Here is a 22577-nt window from a genome sequence, read left to right as displayed (position 1 = left end):
ACAATAAATGGTGGTAATGCAGTGATGACAGAAAGTTCTAGACCATGAGTTTGTTTGAAATTATCGGGATCTGAAAGGAAATTTAATGCGGCAGAATTCAGGTAATAAAGGACCAAAATCTTTTCATTCTCATCAGTTTTGCTCACTTAGTGTCTGACATGTTGGGAAAAGCAGACTAATGTGTTTGTAGATGATCAGAAACAAGAATAAAAGTGATCAAAACCACAATGGAATTCAAACCTAGGACACTAAACCACTTTTTTTTATCAACTTGTTCAATAACCACATCTGACATTTAGCATTTTTCCAAATATCTGTATCATTATTTATCATAATTTCCCCAAAAAAAAATAGAAATGTTCTTGCTCTGATGCAGCTTTCAGTAAACACTGATGCATAACTGGTAACATTTGTTTTATAGATTAAAAAAACATCTAAAGCCAAAATAAACCAACGTATTTCTTCATTTGTGTTGTATTTTGTTTTATCCTAGGCAAATACAAATGTTTGTTGGCTCCAAATATCAGTTATCGGCCTCATTGATGACTAATAGTAGATCTTGGTTTGCATCCATCATCTATAAACCGCTTAATCCTCACTAGGGTCATGGGGGGTGGAGTCTGTCCCAGATGACCGAAGGTTCACCTGGACAGGTAACAGTCTATCACAGGGCTACACATAGAGACAAACATCCACACCTACGGACTATTTAGAATCACCAGTTAACCTCAGCATGTTTGTGGACTGAGGGAGGAAGCTGGAGAACCTGGAGAAAAGCCACACATGTACAGGAGAACACGGAGACTCCAGGGAAGGCCAGAATGCAAACGACCGCACCACTGTGCAATCCCACCCAAAATACACGAAAATGAAAACATTTGAAAGCTTTATGCTTTTGTCCATGTACTACATTTTTTAATATAATGAGGCTGCTTTCTGTTGAGGTGGATTTTAGATCGAGCAGTGATTACAGCCCCTCTGATGAAGAACGCTGGTTTCCTACCACTGCTTTGAATGCAGAGACCAGTTTATATCCATCCATCCATCCTCTATCCACCGCTTTATCCTCACTAGGGTCATGGGGGGTGCTGGAGTCTATCCCAGCTGACTCGGATGAAGGCAGGGGACACCCTGGACAGGTCACCAGTCTGTCACAGGGCAGTTTATAATCAGCATTTTATTATTTAATGTTTTGAGTTCTACATTGTAAATGTTGAATTACTGCCTTTAACAGTTATTTTATGAATTTTCACAGTTCAAAAATGTTCGTGGCATTTTCAGATTCAACTAAATATATTTAAATCGTGATGGTTTTTATGTTTTTATGTAAAACAGGACATGATACTGTGTAATAATAGATGCTTTTCTCCAAAAATGAGTGTTGTAAAACTTTAGAAATACACTCTCCCTGCTCTCTGCAACGTTTATCAGGGATTAATCATACATTTATTAATGTGACATTGGCTATTCAGACATTCTAAAGAGATCTAGAATGTCTAGAAGTTTAAAATTCTCTGTCCAGGTCAAAACTGATCTAGATCATTCTGTGAAAGTATAAAATATGAGCAGAAAGGGTTAAATGATCAGTATTTGTTTCTTTGGATTCAAAACTTGATTGAGATTTAAATAAACACTACCAAACATTATTTTTTGCGGCTGCAGTTCCAACCATGTTTGCAATCAGTTCACCTGAAGATGTAATGACCAGATGTGCACAGAGCCGAAGACTCAGCTCACTTCACAAGAGTCCTCACAGTCAACAAGTGTCATCCTCGAGTGGTTTCCAAGCTCCTGCTGCTTTTCCACGGCGACAGAAAGAAAACATGAAGACACCCTGCGACTGTGCATCCAGAGAAGAAGTCAACAACAAGCCGGATCGCGACACGGAGGCGACTGAACGCACCAACACCCGAGCCTGCAGAGCAAGCATGAATTTTATTAGCTGTTAGATTGGCTGGAGGTGATTACCGCAGTTATTTTGGGTCCGGCTGTTTCTTCCTCCCCTCCTCGTACGCTTTTCGCTTCTATTGGCGGGGTGTGATTAAGCAGAGCACAGAGACAAGCAGCAAGACGGACCCCCGAGGAGGCTGCAAATTAAAGTTATGACACCTGAGGAGGGATAGCAGGAGCTGGGGACAATGAGCGGGAGATAAAAAGAAAAAAAGCAGAGAGTGGGAAGGAAAGACAGATATTGTAAATGACAGTGAAAATGGTCACCATGGTTGTAGTCCAATCCTGGTCCCTACTTCTGCTGCTCTGTAGAACACCTGGCCTGTATCTTCCAGCCCTGCTATGATAATGTAGACACCACTGTGATATTATTTAGATCAGGGGGGTCAAAATCATCTCAGTTCAGGTTCCACAATCAGCCCAATCTCATCTCCAGTAGTAAAACCACAGAATAACAACTGAAAAATAACCACAACTTCTAATTTTTTCCTTTGTTTTGGTGCAAAAAATTACAATCTAAAAATGTTCACATTTAGGGAACTATCATTTGCAAAACATTATGAATAAACAGAATTTTTTAAAGAAAAATAAATTCAATTTTGACATTATTCCTCAGTTTATCATTTACACACTACAACCTACAGATCCCAGTATGCCTAAAACGGCACAAAACATTTAGTCACAGCTTTCTGGAACTGAACAATATAGTATTTTACTACTTTACTACTTACTTTGTAAGACAAAAAAACAACAAAAACAAGACAACATGTTACAAAAATGACACACAAAATGACAAAAAAATTAGACAAACGACAACAAATCAAACAAAAAGAGACAAAAATTTGACAAAAAAGTCACAAAGCGACAAAAACGAAACATAAACAATGAATAAAGCAAAACACAAAATGACAAAAATGAGACAAAAAACAGAAGTGAGACCAAAAGGAAACACAGAATGACAAAAACAAGAAAGAAAATGACAAAAATGTCAGATAAGTGACAAAAATGACAAACAACAACAAAAACAAGACAAAATCTTACAAAAATGAGACACAAAATTACAAAATGAGAAACAAAATGACAGAAAATGAGACGAATGACATGAAACGAAACAAAAAGAGACTAAAAATTAGACAAAAAAGTTACAAAGCGACAAAAAAAATCGACGAATGAGACAAAACATACAAGAAGAAAAAAACAACAAAAATGATATACAAAACAATGCATAAAGCAAAACACAAAATGACAAAAACAAGAAAGAAAATGACAAAAACATGAGACAAATGACAAAAAATGACAAAGTAACAACAAAAGACAACAAAAATCTTACAAAAATGAGACACAAAATGACAAAAGAACAATTAGCAATCTTGTATTTTACTTTATGAGCGAAACAACTTGTCCTAGTGTAGGAATCATTTTAAATTTATAGCTTTACTAATTGCAGTGAATATCTTCTCTAAGTTTTACACTGTAAGGGCCGCTTTTGGCCCACGGGCCGCATGTTTGACACCCCTGGTTTAATGGGACTACACAGCACTAGTCCTTGGTGAAGATTTGGTGCAGATCTTCTCCCTCTAACTGCTGAGACTTGATGCCTCTATTGAGTAAACGCTGGTGGCATGAATCAAATTCAATTAATTGATTTTCAATAAAAAAGGAAAAAAAAGGCCTCCTGTTATCAACAGTGCTCATTTGCACACTGTGACCTTGCAGTGCGTGTGGTATTAGCATTCTCAGAGCTGCAGGGTAGGAAGAGCAGCAAAGTATGCACAGCAGGAGGCCCATAATGGAGACAAAAGGAGGAGGAGAGGGAGAAAGAGAGACGTCGACAGGCACGAGAGTGAACGAGAGACACTAAAGAGTGATTTCTGTTTGCCGCAAAGATCTCACATCAAACAGCAGCTTGTAGGAGCTTCGGCGTGTTGCGTTCTCCTAACAATCATCCAGAAGTAAAGCCCTGAATTTCCACATTCCACACCTGGGCAGCCCTCTTCCTCCCTCTCAGTCGGCCCCGCTGCTCGTCTCAGTGTGATTCTAGGTCGGTGTGATTACCGATGATGAGAAGCTGATAAGAAAGATTCACTCCGACTAAGGGCAAGGTCACCTCCCGCTGCGAAGCGATGCAGATGTGATGAGATGGGATGAGTGACTTTATAGCACATTCACACACACAACGACAAGAGCACCGAGATGTGTGTTGTAAAAAATAAAAAAATAACAGTGCAATGTCAAAGACTGACAGAAAAACAGAAACACAGTATGCAGCACTGTGGGAGCAGCAGCGCCTATACACTGATTAAAAAATGACAATTTAGTGTGTTATTAGGGGGGAATTCTGGTTTAATCTGCCACCTGAGGAAAGTAATGTGCTTTGGGGGAAATGAATGAATGACGTGGGTTCAATTAAGCAGCTCGTAAGACAGTTGCAGCATCTCAAGGCTAAAAAACCCAAAATCAGCTGAAGAAAGAACTCTTTTTGTAGTTTGCAGTTTCCTCAGTTCCTTTCCTTGCATCCTCTCCTCACACCTGAAATGTGAGTGGAGGAGGCGAGAAAATTAAATGTGACATCTGCCCATAGTGTAAACACACATATATAGATTTATACAGATACATATATAGACATACTGCTGTATTTTTACCATCTCTGTTCAATAAGATGACATGGCAGTGCTCATGACAACTCACCACATGTTTACTTAATTTAATTCACAATGTGGCAGGAATGTAGGACGTGATTGATTTATGTGATGTACACACGTGTCGTGAAGTATAAAAGAGTTGTCACACACATGTAAGAGCTCTAGAAAAATAAGGAGCCTTTAACAGCCTTTAACACCATCACAGATAGAAAACAGCTCTTCCGGCAGCCGCCTCTTGTTCCAAGACTCATTTTAGGAAAAGAGACAACCTTCAAGATCCATTTCCGGGTAGAAAGATGAGAAAAGCATCGCTTCCTGGAGTTGCATTTTGGGTAACGCAGGCGTCAGGTTGTGAAGACAAAATGAGGAGGAAAAAACAAAGCATATCTGTGGACTTTTAATAATATATAAACCTGAATATATCAATATAATTCCTGTTTGTTTTTCTAAAAACCAGAGGACAGAACACACGCAACCGGAATACCAAGCGGCTCCGTTTTCTTGGGCCGATCAGAGAGAGAACACCTATTTCCCAATCCACCTCTCCACTTACAGCGCTCCATTTGAAGTGATCAGAATAGGGAAAGCAAAACAACAATCCCATTTGTGGCTGTCGGCGGGTCCAGTGCTCCTTTAGCCCTACCGGGCGCTGATTGTTGCAGTGTGAACAGCACCACTGCCGGCTGGTAAACACTGATAGCTGACCTCAGAAAAAAAACTCTTCAATTTTGAGACCAAAAAATGAAGAGCAAAAAGGAAAAGGAGACAGAGCTATAGATTAGCAGATAGAAAAGCGTTTCTTTTGAAATAAAAATAAGCAACAAGGGGGCATTTCCATTGCACACGGGGGCACAACTGTTATTTTTTTGTTGTTGGTGGTGTTTTTTACTTCATTTTTCAGCTCCTGGCTCTTGTTCTTTAAGAGATTTTCAAGCTGTCCTTTAGCACAAAATGCAGCAGTGGAACAGGCACTCTCAAGCTAAAGCACTCAAACAGCCTCAGGAACAAACAAAAGAACAGAAAGGCACTCATGGAATCAAACACAAAATAAAAGACAAAAAGACTCACATGCGGCTGCTGGGTGGAATCTTGCGTCCGTCTCTAAACCAGGTAACTTGCGGTTGGGGGAAGCTGCGAATCCGTGGCGCTGGAACGACGGCGCCTTCGCCCTGAGACACCGACTGGGAGCGTTCGCCCTCCTCGAAGCTGCCCATAACTACAGACAAACAAACAAACAAACAAACGGAAAAGAAAGTGAGGCAAGAAAACAGGCAACAAGTGACGGGAAACCAATTCATCTTCATCATCCTCTTTCTTCTCTGACTTTCGGTGACCGCACGGTTTTCGCCATCTGCTTTCTCTGAAATGTTACACGGAGCCACTTTTGACGGACAGCGCAGTGGTGTTGCCATGGTTTCCACGGTGCATCGGGACGAGGCTAGAAGGAAGCGGGATGTAATGACTCACAGAGGGACGCTGGGAGGACGTTCATTTGACTCATTCATATTCCATACATCCTCCGGTGTGGATGTAATCAATCTTGATCACGTCCTAAATGTGGAGTAACACAGTACGCTATGTTGCTGTTACCCTACCTCCACACACATTTCATTAGAGAGGTTTCCTTCCTCTGCTGCATCATTATTTTTGAAAATACTGCACTAATATCTTCCCCTCTCCTGCCTTGGAAGTGAGTTTTGCGAGCAGGTTGATGGAAATTTACTCAGTCGGCCTCAACTCCGGCTGTTGTTTCAGTCTCTGCCGTGCAATTCTCTGATGCAATCCTGCCGGCTGTAAAACCTTTATGGAACAGCAGCAACAATCAGGCTTTGTCTTTCCCTTCCTCCAACAATGAAACAGAATTTTGAAGAGCTGAAACACTTTTTTCCCCCCTCTTAGCTCTGTAAAAAGTGAGAAAATGATCATATATTAGCTGCTTCCATTCAAGGAGAGACAATAACTCTGCAGAAATGTGTGAAAAGTCACGTCGAACACTCAATTAGGCTCCAACACAGTTTCGTGACAATATCTTTGAAACATATGGGGATCAAGGTGTGGGGACTTTGAACTAGGCGTGTTGGAGTGGTTGTGCATCGATGGCAATCTTATTTTTCTCTCTGGCTCTCTTTTCAAATAGAATAAAAAAGGTAATCTGGCTTTGTGGTGCAGCTGTGGTGCTTAGCTTAAATGAAAATCTGGGAAGTGTGCAAATCCCCTGACTTTAATCTGCAGTTTCGGCGATGCGATGTCCTCCTCCCCTTGTCTCCGCAATCCTAATTGTGCCGCCTCAATGGAATCGCTTCCAAAAAAAGAGATCTCCTCCATCTTTTTTCTGTCCCTCCCCCTCGTCCATCTCATCCATTTCTTCTGCAGGTGTCCTTAATTCTCCCTTTCTTTCCTTTTTTCTTTCTTTACGGCGCATTGCCATCCGTCCCCCTTCATGAGCGACTGATGAGAAGGAAGAGGAGAATTATGGAAATGGGAAGAGGTGGGAATAAAGAGGAACCGGATAACAGTGGGGTGGAAGCCAAGAAATAAATAGAAAGCAGTGGTGGCCAGACAACAGACAAAGTCAGGAGAAGGGGAAGGAAGCAAGAACAGAAAGAGTCGGCGACGGAGAAGAGGAAGGAGTTGGCAACGGCCACGGCATATCTGCTAAAGAAGGGGAGTCCTGGGACTGTTAGGCCTTCCTCTATCTACCTCTTATCTTGTCTTCTCTTGTACTTGGCTGAGTCAAATGCTACTCGACTCAAATGTCGTTGGCACAAGGGGAAGCCAATGAACCTGGCCTACCCCAGGAAGGCAGGATAATGGTTGTGCATATGCGAGGAAACGAAGTTGGTGAATTTGACGTGACAACACACCAGACACCTCCGCGACGTGTCCGTAAAACCTCTTTAACAAGACGAGGGAGGCAGGAAGAAAGAAACGCGTCACACGGGAGCCTCCATTTTCGCTCGAGAAACGACAGATGTTGTTGACAAAGAGGAAGCGAACAAAATAAGCGGCGGCGGTCATATATGAACGAAACGAAAGTTGGGGGAAAAAAAGAAAGAACCACGGCAACAATATCAATCTAATGAGAATGCTGAGTGAACAGCTGTCCGGGTTGAGAACACTCTGGATGAGATGCAGGTAGATCTTTCACCCTGCCAGCATCTGTCCCCTCCTCAGCCAGTCCTTCATACAAAGACAAGCGAACAGTGTGGGCACACTGTGTACTCTGCATGCAGTTGAGCACACATACGTTTATCTATCAACCATGCATCCATTTATTTCATCCGTGCATTCACTTACAGGCCACTTGTACTTCGGTGCGCCTCTGCAGAAGAGCTCCGACTCGGTTCCTCACGATGCAGCGGTAGAATCCTGCATGGGAGCGGTCCAACGACGGAATTAGGTACCTTTAATAAACACACAAGAAGGGAGAAAATGAGCAGCAAGTTGACAAATAACAAACCAATGAAGCCAAAGCAGTCAAAAAGGGTTTGTAGGCGTGAAAAGCATCTGAGCACACACAAACTTAAGACCATCTCATAGAAGCGCAAGGGCAAAGAGGACATCGGAGCTTAGCTGCTGTTTATTCCGACGATGATGATGCTCGAGAGGCGACACCAGCGAAGCTCTTCCCCCAAGACGGCAAACACTTGCATTAACATGTCTTCAATGCAAACATGCTCACAAACGCACAATCCCCTGGGTAAAAGGTTGAAGCTCCAGGAGTTGACACACTCTCCCTCTCTGCATGACCTTGGCTTCCAGCTGTGGAGGCAGTTTGGCCTCAGAGCCATGTGGAGGCAGCGTAACCTCCACTTCATACTGCTCTGCACTGTCCCACATCTGGTAGATACGCCTGACTTTTAAAAGCGACAGTGAGGTCGGTTAAAGCGCCGGCTCTCCTAAAGCGTCCGACATTATCCCCCATTTTGCACAATTCATTGCACTGAGATTGCAAAGGCACACATGAGACCACGAAGCTGCCGGAGGGAGAGCAGGCAGCTCGATGCAGCCAGCAGCAGTCTGTAATGATTTTAAGTGGTTATTCATAAACGGTGCACACTTTGGGCTGGACATGTAGCACACACAAGAAGCACTCATGTTCTTATACAACTGAGCTGCATTTTCAGGGATGGTCTTTGACATTTATTTAATTTCATTTACCACCAATCAACTCGGGACGGACTAACTATCAGTCTGAATCATCCATCCATCCTCTATACACCGCTTTATCCTCATTAGGGTCGCGGGGGGAGCTGGAGTCTATCCCAGCTGACTCGGGCGAAGGCAGGGGACACCCAGGACAGGTCGCCAGTCTGTCGCAGGGCTACATACACAGACGAACACTCACACTCACATTCACACCTACGGACAATTTAGAGTACTCAATTAACCTCAGCATATTTTTGGACTGTGGGAGGAAGCCGGAGTACCCGGAGAAAACCCACACATGCACAGGGAGAACATGCAAACTCCATGCAGAAAGATCCCAGGCCCACCCCGGGATTCGAACCAGGGATCTTCTTGCTGCAAGGCGAAAGTGCTAACCACTACGCCCAGTCTGAATCAGTCTTAATTTTATAGACTATTATTGATAAATTAAAGGCATTATTTCAGGACTGATCAGCCTCCTCTCTCTGCCCGTCGTCACTCTCAGAAATGACTCTCAAACAGCAAAAACTGAACAGGAAGTGCGAGCTGTTGCCACAAACCAGGAAATTAGCTTCTCTCACAGTGGCTAAGGCTATGCTAACGGCGAGTTGCTAAATTAGAAGGCAGCTATAATTAATTGTGCTTTAAGATCTGGATGTTAGTGGGCAATAAAAATTATAAAGAAAATAGAAAAAAGAGAAGAACAGCAGACAAAACAGCAGGAGACAAACTGTTAAATCTCAGTGGATCCAACATAAAACGAGGACAATGTCCTAATTTATTCACTACCATTTCTATTTTACATATTCAGTTATCGTCCCCCTTATTAATGAAAAAGTCTACTTATGAATGACAGGTTCTCTGCTATCACATGTTGTTAAACCTTACTTCTAATACATATCAGTTCCAAATTACCAATAATCAGCCCTGAAAACACCAACACTGGCCGATCTCTACCACCAGATTCAATCATCTTGTGAAAGTTTTGTCTTTTAACTGAACCTGTGCTATTTTTCGAAGCCAAATGATGGAGTTTCGGTGTCAAACTTCATGAAACTGAAAACTGACAGTAAACAACGAGTGCAGACACAAGAATAATGGCTCCACATGGGACAAGAGCTCTGCCTCCTTCCTCCATCCCAAGACTCACTTCTCAGTGAGAAAATAAGTTATTGTAAATAAGTTCTAGTAGTATAGGACCATATTTCTTGGGGGACCAAAGCTCTAGAGGTGTCTTCAAAAGTAGCCGTTCAAAAGAATCACTTGTGGACAAACATGCAGACCCTCAGGATTACTCTGACTGTGCGTCTTTTCAGTACCTCCAACAGACTGGGGTATACCTGTGAGAGATAACCTCAGCAGCACCAGGATACTAATGACTTTATTCTGAGTCATTCATGAAATCCGCTTCAGAGATCAGACACCCGGAATGCTCGGAGCAGAACAAATCAACATCTTAAAAACGTTCCAATAACTAATAAACGGCGGTGCAGTGGGAGACACACGGAGCGGCCAGCTATTAAGACGGTCTCCGGTGGCGTCATAGACATTGGGACGGCACGTAGAAGTCGTGAATTAGCCTACAGCGAGTTGTACGTGTTTAATTTGAAAGTCCTTCTCACAGAACACATTCTAGTGAAAGTAAATGCTTCTTGTGGGAGGTGAAGCTGTTGCCACTAGGAGTGCGTCTGCCGTCTTTGCTGTCACATTCCTGCATGATATGCTCTTCAGAGTCCTATCGCACAGTCAGGCAGATTGTCTGAGCGTGACCTTCGGTGACGGGATGTGCTGGTTTCTATAGTAACCACATGCAATTTGTTTGAAAAGTTGTGGGGTTTTTTGTGATTTAACCTTTTGTTTATGAAGTTTTTTCTCTCCCGAATAACCGTTTGCGGAGAGCATAAGCGAGTGGAAAGAGACGAAAAAGAGAGCAATTTAAGAGTTCAGAAGTGCTTACAACAAGCTGTTTGCAGCGAAGTTGGACACTTCCAGAACTAAATATACTATAATAATTACAGAGGAGCCAGTCACATAATACAAGCCATCATAGGAGACATACATCCAATATAGTGATTTTATTTTATTTTATTTTTGACTTTTCGGCTTTATTGATAGGTGCAGTGGAGACAGACAGGAAAGGAGCGAGAAGAGTGAGCAGACGACATGCAGCAAAGGGCTGCAGCGGGAATCGAACCCGATTGTCCGCTTAATGTGGCATATTTGTATAAGATTGTAACTTTTTGGGTTGGTCTCTCAGAATACACTACGGCTCAAAAATTTGGGTTCATCCAGATAATTCCATGTTTTCCATGAAAACTCCCACTTTTATCCATGTGCTAGCATAACTGCACAAGGGTTTTCTAATCATCAATGAGTCTTTCAGCAACATTAGCTAACACAATGTAGCATTAGAACACAGGAGTGATGGTTGCTGGAAATGTTCCTCTGTACCCCTATGGAGATATTCCATTAAAAATCAGACGTTTACCGATAGAATAGTCATTTACCACATTAAATATGTCTACACTGGATTTATCATTCATTTAATGCCATCTTCATTGAAAAAAATGTTTTTTTTTCAAAATAAAGACATTTCTAAGTGACTCCAAACTTTTGAATGGTAGTGTAGACTCTATAAAGTATTTTAAGAGACCTATTCTCACAATCTAATTAAATGCATGGCTGCAAACTACAAATTCCAATTTATTACTTTGATTAGTTATTATAGTTAGTTGCTGTAAACATTATTTATTAGGCTGGGTTGACATAATAATGATGGCAATTCTGACAGCTTAATATTGTGTGCAATTTAAATTTAGTTGCATTAAAAAATAAATTCAACTTGAGGCAATTTAATGAATTTTTTTTATTTATTTTCAGATCAGGTTTTCAAATTTTATCTGCTACCGACTCTGCACTGGAGCAACTTAGCTTGGGAATTTTTAGCTTTTGTCATGAAAATTATGTTAATTAACCCTCCTGTTGTCCTCATTTACAGGCACCAAAAAATATTGTTTCTTTGTCTGAAAAAATCCAAAAATTCAGCAAAAAAATTCCCCAAATTTCTGAAAATTTGCAAATCCTTCAGGAAGAAAATTCCAAAATAACTCCTTAAAAGTTGTATTTAAAAAAAATCCCCCAAATTTGGCAAGAAAATTATTGTAAATATTTTCAAAAAATTAGTAAAAATCTTCCCAAAAAAATCCTAAAAATATCTAAAGTGATTACAGATATATATCTGTCGAACTTCTACTTTCTTTAAGAACATGCACAAAAATGTTTGTGAATGTTCTTAAGAAACATTTTTAACATTTTTTTTTTTTGCACCAAAAGTGTTCAAAGAAATGTTGAAAATGTGGACATCAGAAGTTTCACTGTGAAAATATATATTTTTATATATTTTTTTCCCCACATTTTCAAAATAAAACGGGTCAATTTTGACCCGCAGGGCGACACAAGAGTTTAGTATTTTACACTCAAAGATTCCCTTAAAAACCCTGAAAATACTGCTTGGATCAACTAGATTTTACAGCTAATCAACTCTGCCACCAATCAGAAGCAGGGATTAAAAACAACTTCAATTTGCCAGGAAAACTAATAGTTTGTTGGTTGTCATAATTTCATTAGAAGTTGTCACAACCCATAAATATTGATGCAAATCATAACAAATATTACCTGTAGAGTGTATAAAACCACCACCTGGGCTTGTTATTAGGGCAGAAAGGAACAAAAACAGTCATTGATTTTCACCGTTGTGGTCCTTTTCTTTTTATTTCAATGGACCACTGATGCTTTGTTGATGCTGAGGTTTTTCTCTGTCTATCCGTCTGCGTGTGTCACGTATGTGTCAGGAAACCCAATTTCTGGCCACCTTTCAACGGCCAAGATGAATGAGCGCATTTATAGCAGCCACCTGTTGGGTTCGCTCTGCCATCTCCATGTAAAGGGGACGTCGGGGCGCGAGTCGCTTGTCATCTGGTTCCAGACCTCTGAAACGCAGAACCAAACGGGTGTGGCTCTGAGCTCGCTGAGACCCGTTTCTCCCCGATGGAGAACCCAGAGATCAATCAAAGCTGCCTATACAGGCTCCAGAAGATAAATGCCATCATGCTACGTAGCGGGGAAGAGCCTGGTTAGTGCAAACCAAACCAAAACGAACCCTAACAGGCCTTCAGATTTAGCTGAAACTGAATGCTAATTAAGCCTGATTCATTTAATGAGCCACATTATGAATGTCATTACAAGTTTCTACCAGTGGTGTGAGAATGCCTGGAAAGCTGCATGTATGTGCGCTTCGGAAAGCAGCTGAAATGGAAATGTGATGTAAATGACTGGGCGTGTTGGAAGGCTGTTAATATCTATAACAAAAAAAAAAGAAAATTAAAAATGAAAAAAATGAGACTGTATCAAACCTCATTACCAGCAGCGTCAAGTTGGGCTAAATGAGTTTCGGCCCAAAGTCTGCTGAGGCTTAATCAACTAATCAGGAGGCTCCATTAATGATGTGTGACCACTTTCATACGTTCCATCGACTAAATTAACACAGCGAAGTGTACGTGTTATGCATAGGTGGAGGGGAGATGAGCTGGAGGGGGGAAATGTTGGTCACTTCAGGGTTTGAAAAGCAGATATTAAGAGAGAAACGGCTGACAGGTGGTGTCGCTGCTCCAGGTTTAACCTCACAGAGGCCTTCAGAGAATTCAGCCGAGAGCCAGAAACCTTCAGGGTGACTTTAGGCGGCGTTCTCCCTCCTCTCTGTCGCTCTCTGTCGCTCTGTCCCTTATATAATGAATACAATTAACCTTTTGCGAGAGTTGTGCGCGTTGGCAGCAGGTTGGGGGAGTCAGCGGGGGCTCGCTGTGTTGGACAGAGATTGATTGATGTTCCTGTGGTCAGCGCACTCCGTCAGATCCCCTTTAATTAGCCCCACTCAGGAGGAATGATTAGATGGAGGAGTGGCAGGGACGGAGACGGAGGACCGGAGGATGGAAATATTGGAAGGGTAGAGCGGTAGAGGGAGGGTGAAAGATAAAGAGATGGTGGAGGGATAACTGGTAAAACTCTAATCCTTGATTGAAGGTGGCTGCTTCACTGAGAGCGTTTCCTTTAACAGCGTCATACCTGTTCCCAAGGTTAGCTCCAATAACGCTAATTTGCTAGCTAAACAGTAACATTATAAAGCTTCATCCGCACCACCGCAAGGACGCTGTAATTAAACAGCAGCCCATCATAAAAGTAAATCAGGATAAATTATAAAGCATCATAAATTTGGGATGAGCAATGACACCCACAGCTGCTGTCCTACTGTCTGCATTTGCTTTAAAGACATTTTTTTCTCTTCCTTTTACTGGTTTCATGATGTAAAAGTGTACATGACACCATGACAAAGATAAAACCAGACGTACGGCACAGCAGGCACAGCTCATTTTTGATTCTGTTTCTTATTCTGGTGTTATTGTTTGGAGTAAACAGAAAGGTCATCGCCTCACAGAACAGTGTGCCGTCGCTTTGCCTTCATTAACGAGTTCTTTTGTGGCACACAGTAGACCTCAACAGTCTGGACATTAAATATCACATACACTGTAGAAAAAATAAGAAATTTGACACAGTTTATCCTTTGTGTGCTATTGATTTTTTCCGTACTTGGGAAATACACAAAAATACTAAGAAAATTACAAGACTGTAAATGTACATTTCTAATGTAAAATCACATTAAAACCTGAAATTTTTAACAATAGCATTTCCATTTTTTCTTAAGAAATACATTTTCTTTTTCCACGAAAAAACTGTTAAAATACATTCACAAATTTTAAATTTCACATTTTTTCTGTTTTTCAGTAGAAAAACCTGTTAAATTCACATTTAAAAGTATATATATATTTTTGAAATTAGATTCGGTTAGTGACAATTATCAGAAAAAATAAACATTGGTTTTGTAATTACAGATGTTTTCACAACACAGATGCAGATTTTTTTTGGTCTTCATAAGTGTTTAATATGTATAAGCATAGTTAATCAGTAAAAATGATTTTTATTAATCTATATATTTGACAAAAAATGTGTTTTTACTAATTATTGCGATCTCTCCATTTGTCTTTCTTATTATAACAAACTGTAAAATATTTCATAATTTTTGCACAAGTAAGTATCTTTCATTAACCATTAAATAAAGTACATATGCTTTCATGTAAAATTAAGGCCAGAATATGCATTATAATTGTGGAATTTCTTTTTTCTTTTAATAAAATGGCTGGTTTTCATAATTTTATTGTATTTCTAATACTCCAGTTGCTGAAATTTTACATTTAAATTTTTATTTTAGTTTTTAAAATTGATTTCTTCAGTGTAAACAAAGGCAGCTACAGTGGAGAAATATCGGTTTTGACAGCTTTATCTCTTATTTATCCCATGGGCATGACAAATTGATTAGTGTCTCTATTATCATAAGCTGATTTTAAGCGTGCACTGTGCTCAAAATATCCATCACAGCGTCATAAAAAGAAAAAAGCTGCAAATTGACACAGGATCGAACCTGCACATTTACAGCTCCATGCTGAGCTATGGGCGGCATCTCTGGAAACAAATCAATAATGTACTTTATAGTTTGAAGAGGTGTCCTTTGAATCTGATTTTAAATCTGGTCTAAATCAAATGGGATGACAGAGTTCATTCTGATCTTGTTCTAATAGCCACCACATACAACACATGACAGGTAATGTGGACTTCTGGCTTAAGCTACTGGAAATCAATAGGAGGTCATTTGTCTGGAGGCTCAGGGGGGAAGCCTCCACAGGTTAGCAGCATTTTTTAAGGATAGATGTCTGATAGAGGCGATTTACACAAATTATTACTATTTTATCTTCATTTCTATCGACTGTTGAAGCTATTTTCCCTCTCAGATGACCAACAGTGACTCAAAATACCAATTTTATCACACATGCATAAGAAATAAAACCTTATGCATTTGCTTCCATAAAGGCTGGTTCAGCTGGATCATCACAAGTCTCTGCAGGGACCGATGCTGGCGTGCATAAAAGAAAAACAGGAGCAAGGAAACATAGCTACACATAATGCAGAGCGACTGAATGGTGCATTCTCAGATATTAATGGCATCGGAGTAGATGTGAACATTCAGTCTGTCTGTTAACATAATCAGGTGTCCTTGCGCTCACACAGAAACGTTTCATAACGCCTGCTGTGGATCACCCATTAGAGAGGCGGCCATATTTGCCGACAGCGCGGTGACACACACTCATAAGCAAACACGGTGCATGCGCATAATAAAACAAATGCAGTCTGCTCGCTTCTTTTTTTTTTTTACATCTTGCACTCCTGATTCACTCTCTCCCTCCGCTCGGCCACAGAAAACAAGGAGTGAGTGAGGGGAGAGGGGGAGAGAAAGGTAAAAGAAAATCTATTGTATCTGGGGGCTGTGGAGGAGAATACCAGGGAGACAGAAAATGGACATTTTCAGCTGCAGCCGGGAATCCATTAAGGTCATCTAGAGAGATGCTGCCTCGCTGACTGTCTGGATGGTCGAGTCTGAAGCATGCCAGTCTCTTACAAGAAGTGATTCAAGTGCAAATCCAAGACAAAATTAACTACAACTAATTAAAACAAATAATCTGAATTAGGGATCACTAATATCATTATTAGTAAATCAACAAAGACTTGTAACCAATATTTAGAAACGATAGACACTAAATGTAACTAGTGATTGATCGATTATCAGCCTGGTTGAATATCGTGGCCGATATCTGGCATATTTCTGATTATCAGTATCTGTATTTTTATTGAATCATTACTGATAAATCTAATGCTCTATGTCAGGTCTGATGGAGCCTCTTCTCTCTGTCGGTCATCACCCTTTGGTCTCAGAAATGTCTCACAAGCAGAAACTGATCAAGAAACTCAAACCAGGAAATTAGCTTCTCTCACAGTGGCTAAGGCTACGCTAACAGCTAGCGGCTAAGTTAGAAGGCAGCCACAGATTATCCTGAAACAGAGTCTGGGAAATGATAATAAAGCTTTAAGATATGAACCTTAGGGGACAATAAAAGTTATAGAACAATGTAAGATTAAGGAAATAGAGAAGAACAGCATTTAATACGCATCGTCTTCCATTCTTGATTACCAATAATTGGCATCAATATCGACCCTTAAAAATCCATATCCGGTGATCCTTAAATGTAATGGTTTAACAGCATGTGATAGCAGAGAAGGTGTCATGCATAACCAGGTTTCTTCATTAATAAGGGTGATTATGACTGAATATGTATAACAGAAATACAAGAGATTAAATTAGGATGATCTTCGTTTATGTGGGATCTGAGATTGATCAGTTTGTCTCCAGCAGTTACATCTGCTGTTCGCTACTATCTTAAACTTTCACTGTTCTATCACTTTTATTGCCCACTAAGGTCCAGATCTTAAAGCATTATTAATTATTGTTTCCAGACTTTGTTTCATGTTAATTTATGGCTGCCTTTTAATTTAGATGCTAGCCGTTAGCATAGCCTTAGCCACCGTGACAGAAGCTAATTTACCGGTTTGTGTTTCTTGTTCAGTTTCTGCTGCTTGAGAGACATTTCTGAGACCACAGAGAGAGGAGCTGCATCAGACCTGACATAGAGCATTTAATTTATCAATAATCAGTCAATAAAACACCAACACCGATATTCAGAAGCATGACAAATATCAGCGACCAGGCGGATAATCAGTCTATCCCTAACCTGAATCAACCAATCAGTGGAACCACTCAATTAAACGATGCATTGACTTCTGTTTTTGTTCCGTTATCACTGTTAAAGTTGACGTAATCGTTCATTATGGGGTAAACGAGGTAAACTATTAGTGTTTCATTTAGATCCCGTCAATTTATCTGCAGAAGTGGCTCTTCACGCTTTATTATCGCTTCATTCTCTTTCCTTTTATGGCTTTTATTCTCCATCGAAAGGCTCTTCACAGCCTCATTGTGAGGCCTTGGAGAATGGAAAGTGGAGCGGAAGTAGCGCAAGCAGGCCACAGCAACAACATCAACAACAACAACAACAACAACAACTACATCTACAACAACAACAACAACAACAATCATTGATTTGAATCGGACAGTGAAACAACTGAGTAACAATGAGGAACGGCAGCAGCAGCGAGGATTTGTAGGATGTGTCAAAAGCAAAAAACAACAACATTCAGTTAGAAAGGCGAGATGGAAAATGAAAGTGAGTGAATGGGCTAATGGGAATCTCAAGGTTTTATTTGCTGCCGTGTTTATTCCTCATTCCATTTCCCTTCCCGCACACATGCACTTTAACCCTCCTCCTGATCTATACACAAACCCATTTAGGTTATTTATGGAGACAGCAAACAGAATAATATGAAAGGAAGATTTTTTTAACAGTCTTCAATTTGTCTGGGTCTGGAGGAATCTGCCGTTTGGGGATTTTGGGATTGTTTACGGGAAATGACTGTTTAATGGCAGTCAAAAGGTGGGTTCCGCTTTAGCTTGGTTTCTATTCTCGCTTAGACTACGCAGCTAAAGTTAGAATCAGAACACATTAAGAGTCCGGAAACGGAACGGTGAATGGTAATACATTATCCATTATACTGTCTCAGCTTAACCCTCTGAAATGGAAGCGGCTTCTTTCTTTGCTCCTGTCACTTGTTTTCTTACTTTGAGCTAATTTTTCACGGTTATATAAAGTCTGGCACCTCTATGGAAACAGCACAACTATGAATAGAAGTAGAGAGAACTCAAAAACATAATACAATTAAATTATAATGCCATAAATCATAAAGAAACTAAGAAAAAACCCCTGAAATCAATATGTACATCATTTGTCCATGTGTTACCAAAGCTGGAACAAGAAACAATGTCTCAACATACTGCAAATATTGTCTTATTTACATTTTTATTTTGCTTTAATATTTATCTCATATCTGCTGTGCGTGAACACCGCCTGCAGTTCAGCCAAAAAAATCAAAGAATTTTTATCAAGTGACTGTCGGTTACAGATGAGTCGCTAATGGCTTCACAGTTGTGCTGAGGAGTGCAGAACTTTTTGTTTATTGTTCGAGCACATGCTTTTATTTTGGCATATTTGCATTTTCCTGTAGATGGGTAGTTGAAGGACCTTTGGAAAGTCAAAAATCCAACTATTCTTTTAGTTTTCTCCATTTCTAGCTCTGAAAAAAGGTGTAATTTCTCAATTTCAAAATATAACTCACCTTTCAAACTCAATAACAGATGTGGGGATCCAAGGGTTAAATTTGGAAATAATATCTATCCTATTCTATAAATTGTTTGAAACTCAGTCATGTCAAAGCCCACACACATACTCTGTCGTCTAGCAGTGTTTTGCCCCCTGCTTTTCCTTCATCTCCATCCAGTTAGCACGCTGAGCTTGTCATCTCTTCCCCCAAGACATGGAATAATATTGTATTGAACTTGTGTTAATTTGTTCAGAGCAGCCATGAAATTATATCTGCGTAAAGGAAAAAAAAAGATACGGATGCCTGATGGTAGTTCACATGAGAGTGGAACAAAGAGGAGGGATGAGAGAAAGATCAGAAGTGTGAAGAGAGACTTTTCAGGAAATACAGAAAGCTTAATTGTAAATATCTACCTGTAGTCTCTTGCTTGATTTTCAAACAATATAAATGTAATACTGGTCTTATTAGAACACAGTCACACATTTTAAAGAGATCAGCCTTCACTGGAGCGACCGATCTTATTATGTTAGCTGTCAAAATGCTAATCTCATTTTCTATGTATTTTTTCTGTCTTGTTTTAAAAACCCACAGTTGCCTAAAAAAATAAAACCTTTTGTTGTAAATTGTATTGCAGAGAAAACTAATTTTCACTCCTCAAAAACTGACAAGAGATGCAAAGTGGATCAGTGCGGACCGGTGATGCTGTGACCGTCATGTCTTCTCCATCATGCTGTTTCATTTTCCTCTGTGACTGACTGCTGATTAGATGACATGTCCTTTTTCTGTCTTTGCAAAGTCCTTGAACATCTTTTCTTTCTTTCAGATCCTGCCTGTCCATCTCATTACAGCATGAAAACTGCGGGAAAAGTTTGCCGTTCCCAGAAGAAGAGGCCACACTTCACTAACCCAGCCAAGAAACCAATTGACAAACAAAGATGACTCTTGAGGTTTGATTAATAATTAACTCTCTTAATTAAGTTTCTAGGTTAATTGGCAGCATAAAGGCTGGTGCAGTGCCAGGTAGTCGCCTCTTGAGGATTTGGTTGTGTGATAGGAAGCTGTGTGACTCTGCTGTGCATTTGTAGGCCATCGAAGTGATCTGGATGCTTACGAACCAAAAAAAACAAACAAAAAAACAACTTTAATTGTATCGGACGGGATCTTCAATCTTAACTTAGTTGAATTCTAATTTGACGATAAATCTATCCGATTTCTCAGGAAGGAAGGCAGGATGGTGTGAATACGTGTAGTGAGTTGGCCATTGGATGCCGTGTCGGTCATGTTGCTGTTGCGTGACAGCAGTCGATGCTGAGCCTCCTGAGAGTGGCACTCCCAACAGCAGATCACTAAAACTGTGCCACTTGCTTACCTCTTCCAGCAGCACTCTTTCTTTCTCGCGCGCACACCTACATGTTGAATAATAATGCCCACACAGGCCTTGCAGTATTGATCGTTTGCCAGAGGACACAGGGTCAAGTCGCACGGTGTCAATATTTAAAGCAGCACTCAGCACTGGGGACCTCTACCATAACCTCATTAATATGGGGGTCTGCGCTGCTCAAACACTCTCCTGGCACAAAAGAAAGGCCGACTTGAGGAGAGAGGAGGACTGCATACCCACACACATATATAACGCCATTTTTGCACACAGAAATGTAAGGAGGAAATGAAAGGATCTCAATCCCAAGTCACAAAAAAGGCAAACAAAGTGTGACAAAATGACATTGGTCGCTTATCATAAGATTCAGCAGCCACACAATAGTAAAATATGGCAACACTTCATCGCCCCCTGGGGACAAATAAAGTTTTCTGAATCTGAATGAATCAATTGACCCGTTATGTTTCTTTTCACAGCACCAGTCATTTGCCCTCTGTTACAGAATAAACCTCCAGCAAAAAACTAACATCAGATCCAGGAAAAACTCCAGTAGAGCCTCTTTCCATGCTGAAGACTGTGCAAAAAATGTCCCGTATATGTGTCTATGAGTTGCACAAGAGGTTCAGAACGAGGCGGGATGAAGTTGAGGATGACCCAAAACCGAGATGTCTGTCAACAACCAGAACCAATGCCAACATCCACAAGGTCAAAGAACTGGTGCAGAGTGATTGCAGACTAACCATCAGAATAATGGCTCAGCAAGTAAGATTGAAAACGGAGTTGGTCAAGACCATATTATCAAACAATCTTGGATTTTGAGGCTTTCTTTGGTCTAGGTGACGCCAGTGTCTTCCACTGGAGGCTCTAGAGTTTGGTCTCAGAAAGATCTAGGTCTCATCTCTGGTGACGACATTGTCCAGAAAGTCTTGGTTGCCCTCGAGCTGTTCCACAACATCCTGACTGACTACCGAGTCAATCCCATTTGCTCAGCCGTCATTCTGATCATCAGTCTGCGATTATTCCACACCAGTCTGTTCACCTTCTCGATATTTGCATCGGTTCTTGTTCTTGTCCTGGTTCTGGGTCATCCTTCACGTCATCCCATCTTGTGCCAATCATAGACACGTGTACAGGACATTATTTGTTCTCCGTACACAACCTTCAACATTGGCAGAGGTTTCTGTTGGAGTTTTGTTTTTTTTAATTAGTCAGAAAATGTTCTGTTTTTCCCTTTGCTCAAGGTTTATTCTGTGACAGAGAGCGCCTGACCAGAGCGAAAAACCCACCTGTGAAAAGAAAGATGCTTTTGTCATACAGCGCTGAGATGTTGGGCAGGACTATGATTTACGTCTTTACTGTGAGGCTGCAGAATCGAGTGATCAGCAACCGATGTTTCTTCTTTGCCACACCTCGTACGTGTTGCCCTCTGCAGTGTTAACTTTACTTTCTGTGATTACCTTTCGGTTTCCACACACTCATGCAGAACCGTGCTCGGCTTTGCGCCTGAGTAGTTGTTTAATCACCATCACTCAATCACTCACCCAATAGCACAGTCAAAGCGGCCCCGAGGCTGCAACAGACAGTGTTAATCTCAAGTACAGTCCATTCTGATCAATTGTTCCAGCATCCGTGTGTCACTTCTGCCCTTCCTTCCCTGCTGTTCCCACTCTGGTCTTATCTGTCTCCAGAGGTTGTAAAGAGAAAGGTCCTCCATCAACGAGGCTGACGTTGCCTGTACGTTCGGCCTCTGATGTTTCCACTTTCTCGCATGTGAACACAACAGTTCAGCGAAGATCAGCTAAGTGTGTGTCAGCAGGCTTTCTTTCAATCCCCCAGTGCTTCATTTACACCGCCGTCTGAGCTCGCACATGCACACACAGAAAACGCTCGGTGCAGACACACTGCTCCCCCAGATAAGAGCAATGTTTGCCACACGATTAGGATCTTCCAGTTACCATTAAAGACGGTTTATCTCCTGCCCCATCCCTCATTCACGCCTTTCGCTTGTTCGCGGCCTCTCCAGAGAGAGTGATGGAGGTCACAGAGCCACGAGGGGAAAGGAGAGGCAGAGGCAATAACAGAGAAAACAGCAAGCGCCATTCCTTTGTTATTGGGCTGCTGCATGATGAATATACTGTACAACTAGCGAGGTTTAAAAATGTGCAAGCAGAAAATTATACGGCCCTACAGAGACAGAAAACAATAACTATACTAATATTAAAAGTGAAAAATGGTAGGATGTTTAG

General features: G+C 40.9%; 2 protein-coding genes across 10 annotated transcripts in view; one reads left to right on the top strand and one right to left on the bottom strand.

Moving 5' to 3' along the window:
• The window catches only part of rpl38 (ribosomal protein L38), a 1167099-nt gene that overhangs the window by 624132 nt on the left and 520390 nt on the right, over positions 1-22577 (top strand). The gene's annotated exons all lie outside the window — the stretch shown is intronic.
• The window catches only part of sdk2b (sidekick cell adhesion molecule 2b), a 349966-nt gene that overhangs the window by 89895 nt on the left and 237494 nt on the right, over positions 1-22577 (bottom strand). For all 4 annotated transcript variants that reach the window (XM_051939309.1, XM_051939311.1, XM_051939310.1 and 1 more), the window contains exons 3-4: positions 7890-7996; positions 5661-5808 (exon numbers count right to left, since the gene is read on the bottom strand). In XM_051939309.1, the coding sequence (XP_051795269.1) occupies positions 5661-5808; positions 7890-7996 (255 nt within the window). The remainder of the gene's footprint in view (positions 1-5660; positions 5809-7889; positions 7997-22577) is intronic.

This window comes from Acanthochromis polyacanthus, chromosome 19 (assembly GCF_021347895.1).
Source record: "Acanthochromis polyacanthus isolate Apoly-LR-REF ecotype Palm Island chromosome 19, KAUST_Apoly_ChrSc, whole genome shotgun sequence".
Taxonomy (NCBI): Eukaryota; Metazoa; Chordata; class Actinopteri; family Pomacentridae; genus Acanthochromis; species Acanthochromis polyacanthus.
Note: the sequence above shows the minus strand (reverse complement) of the source record. Positions and strands in the feature narration are given on the sequence as shown.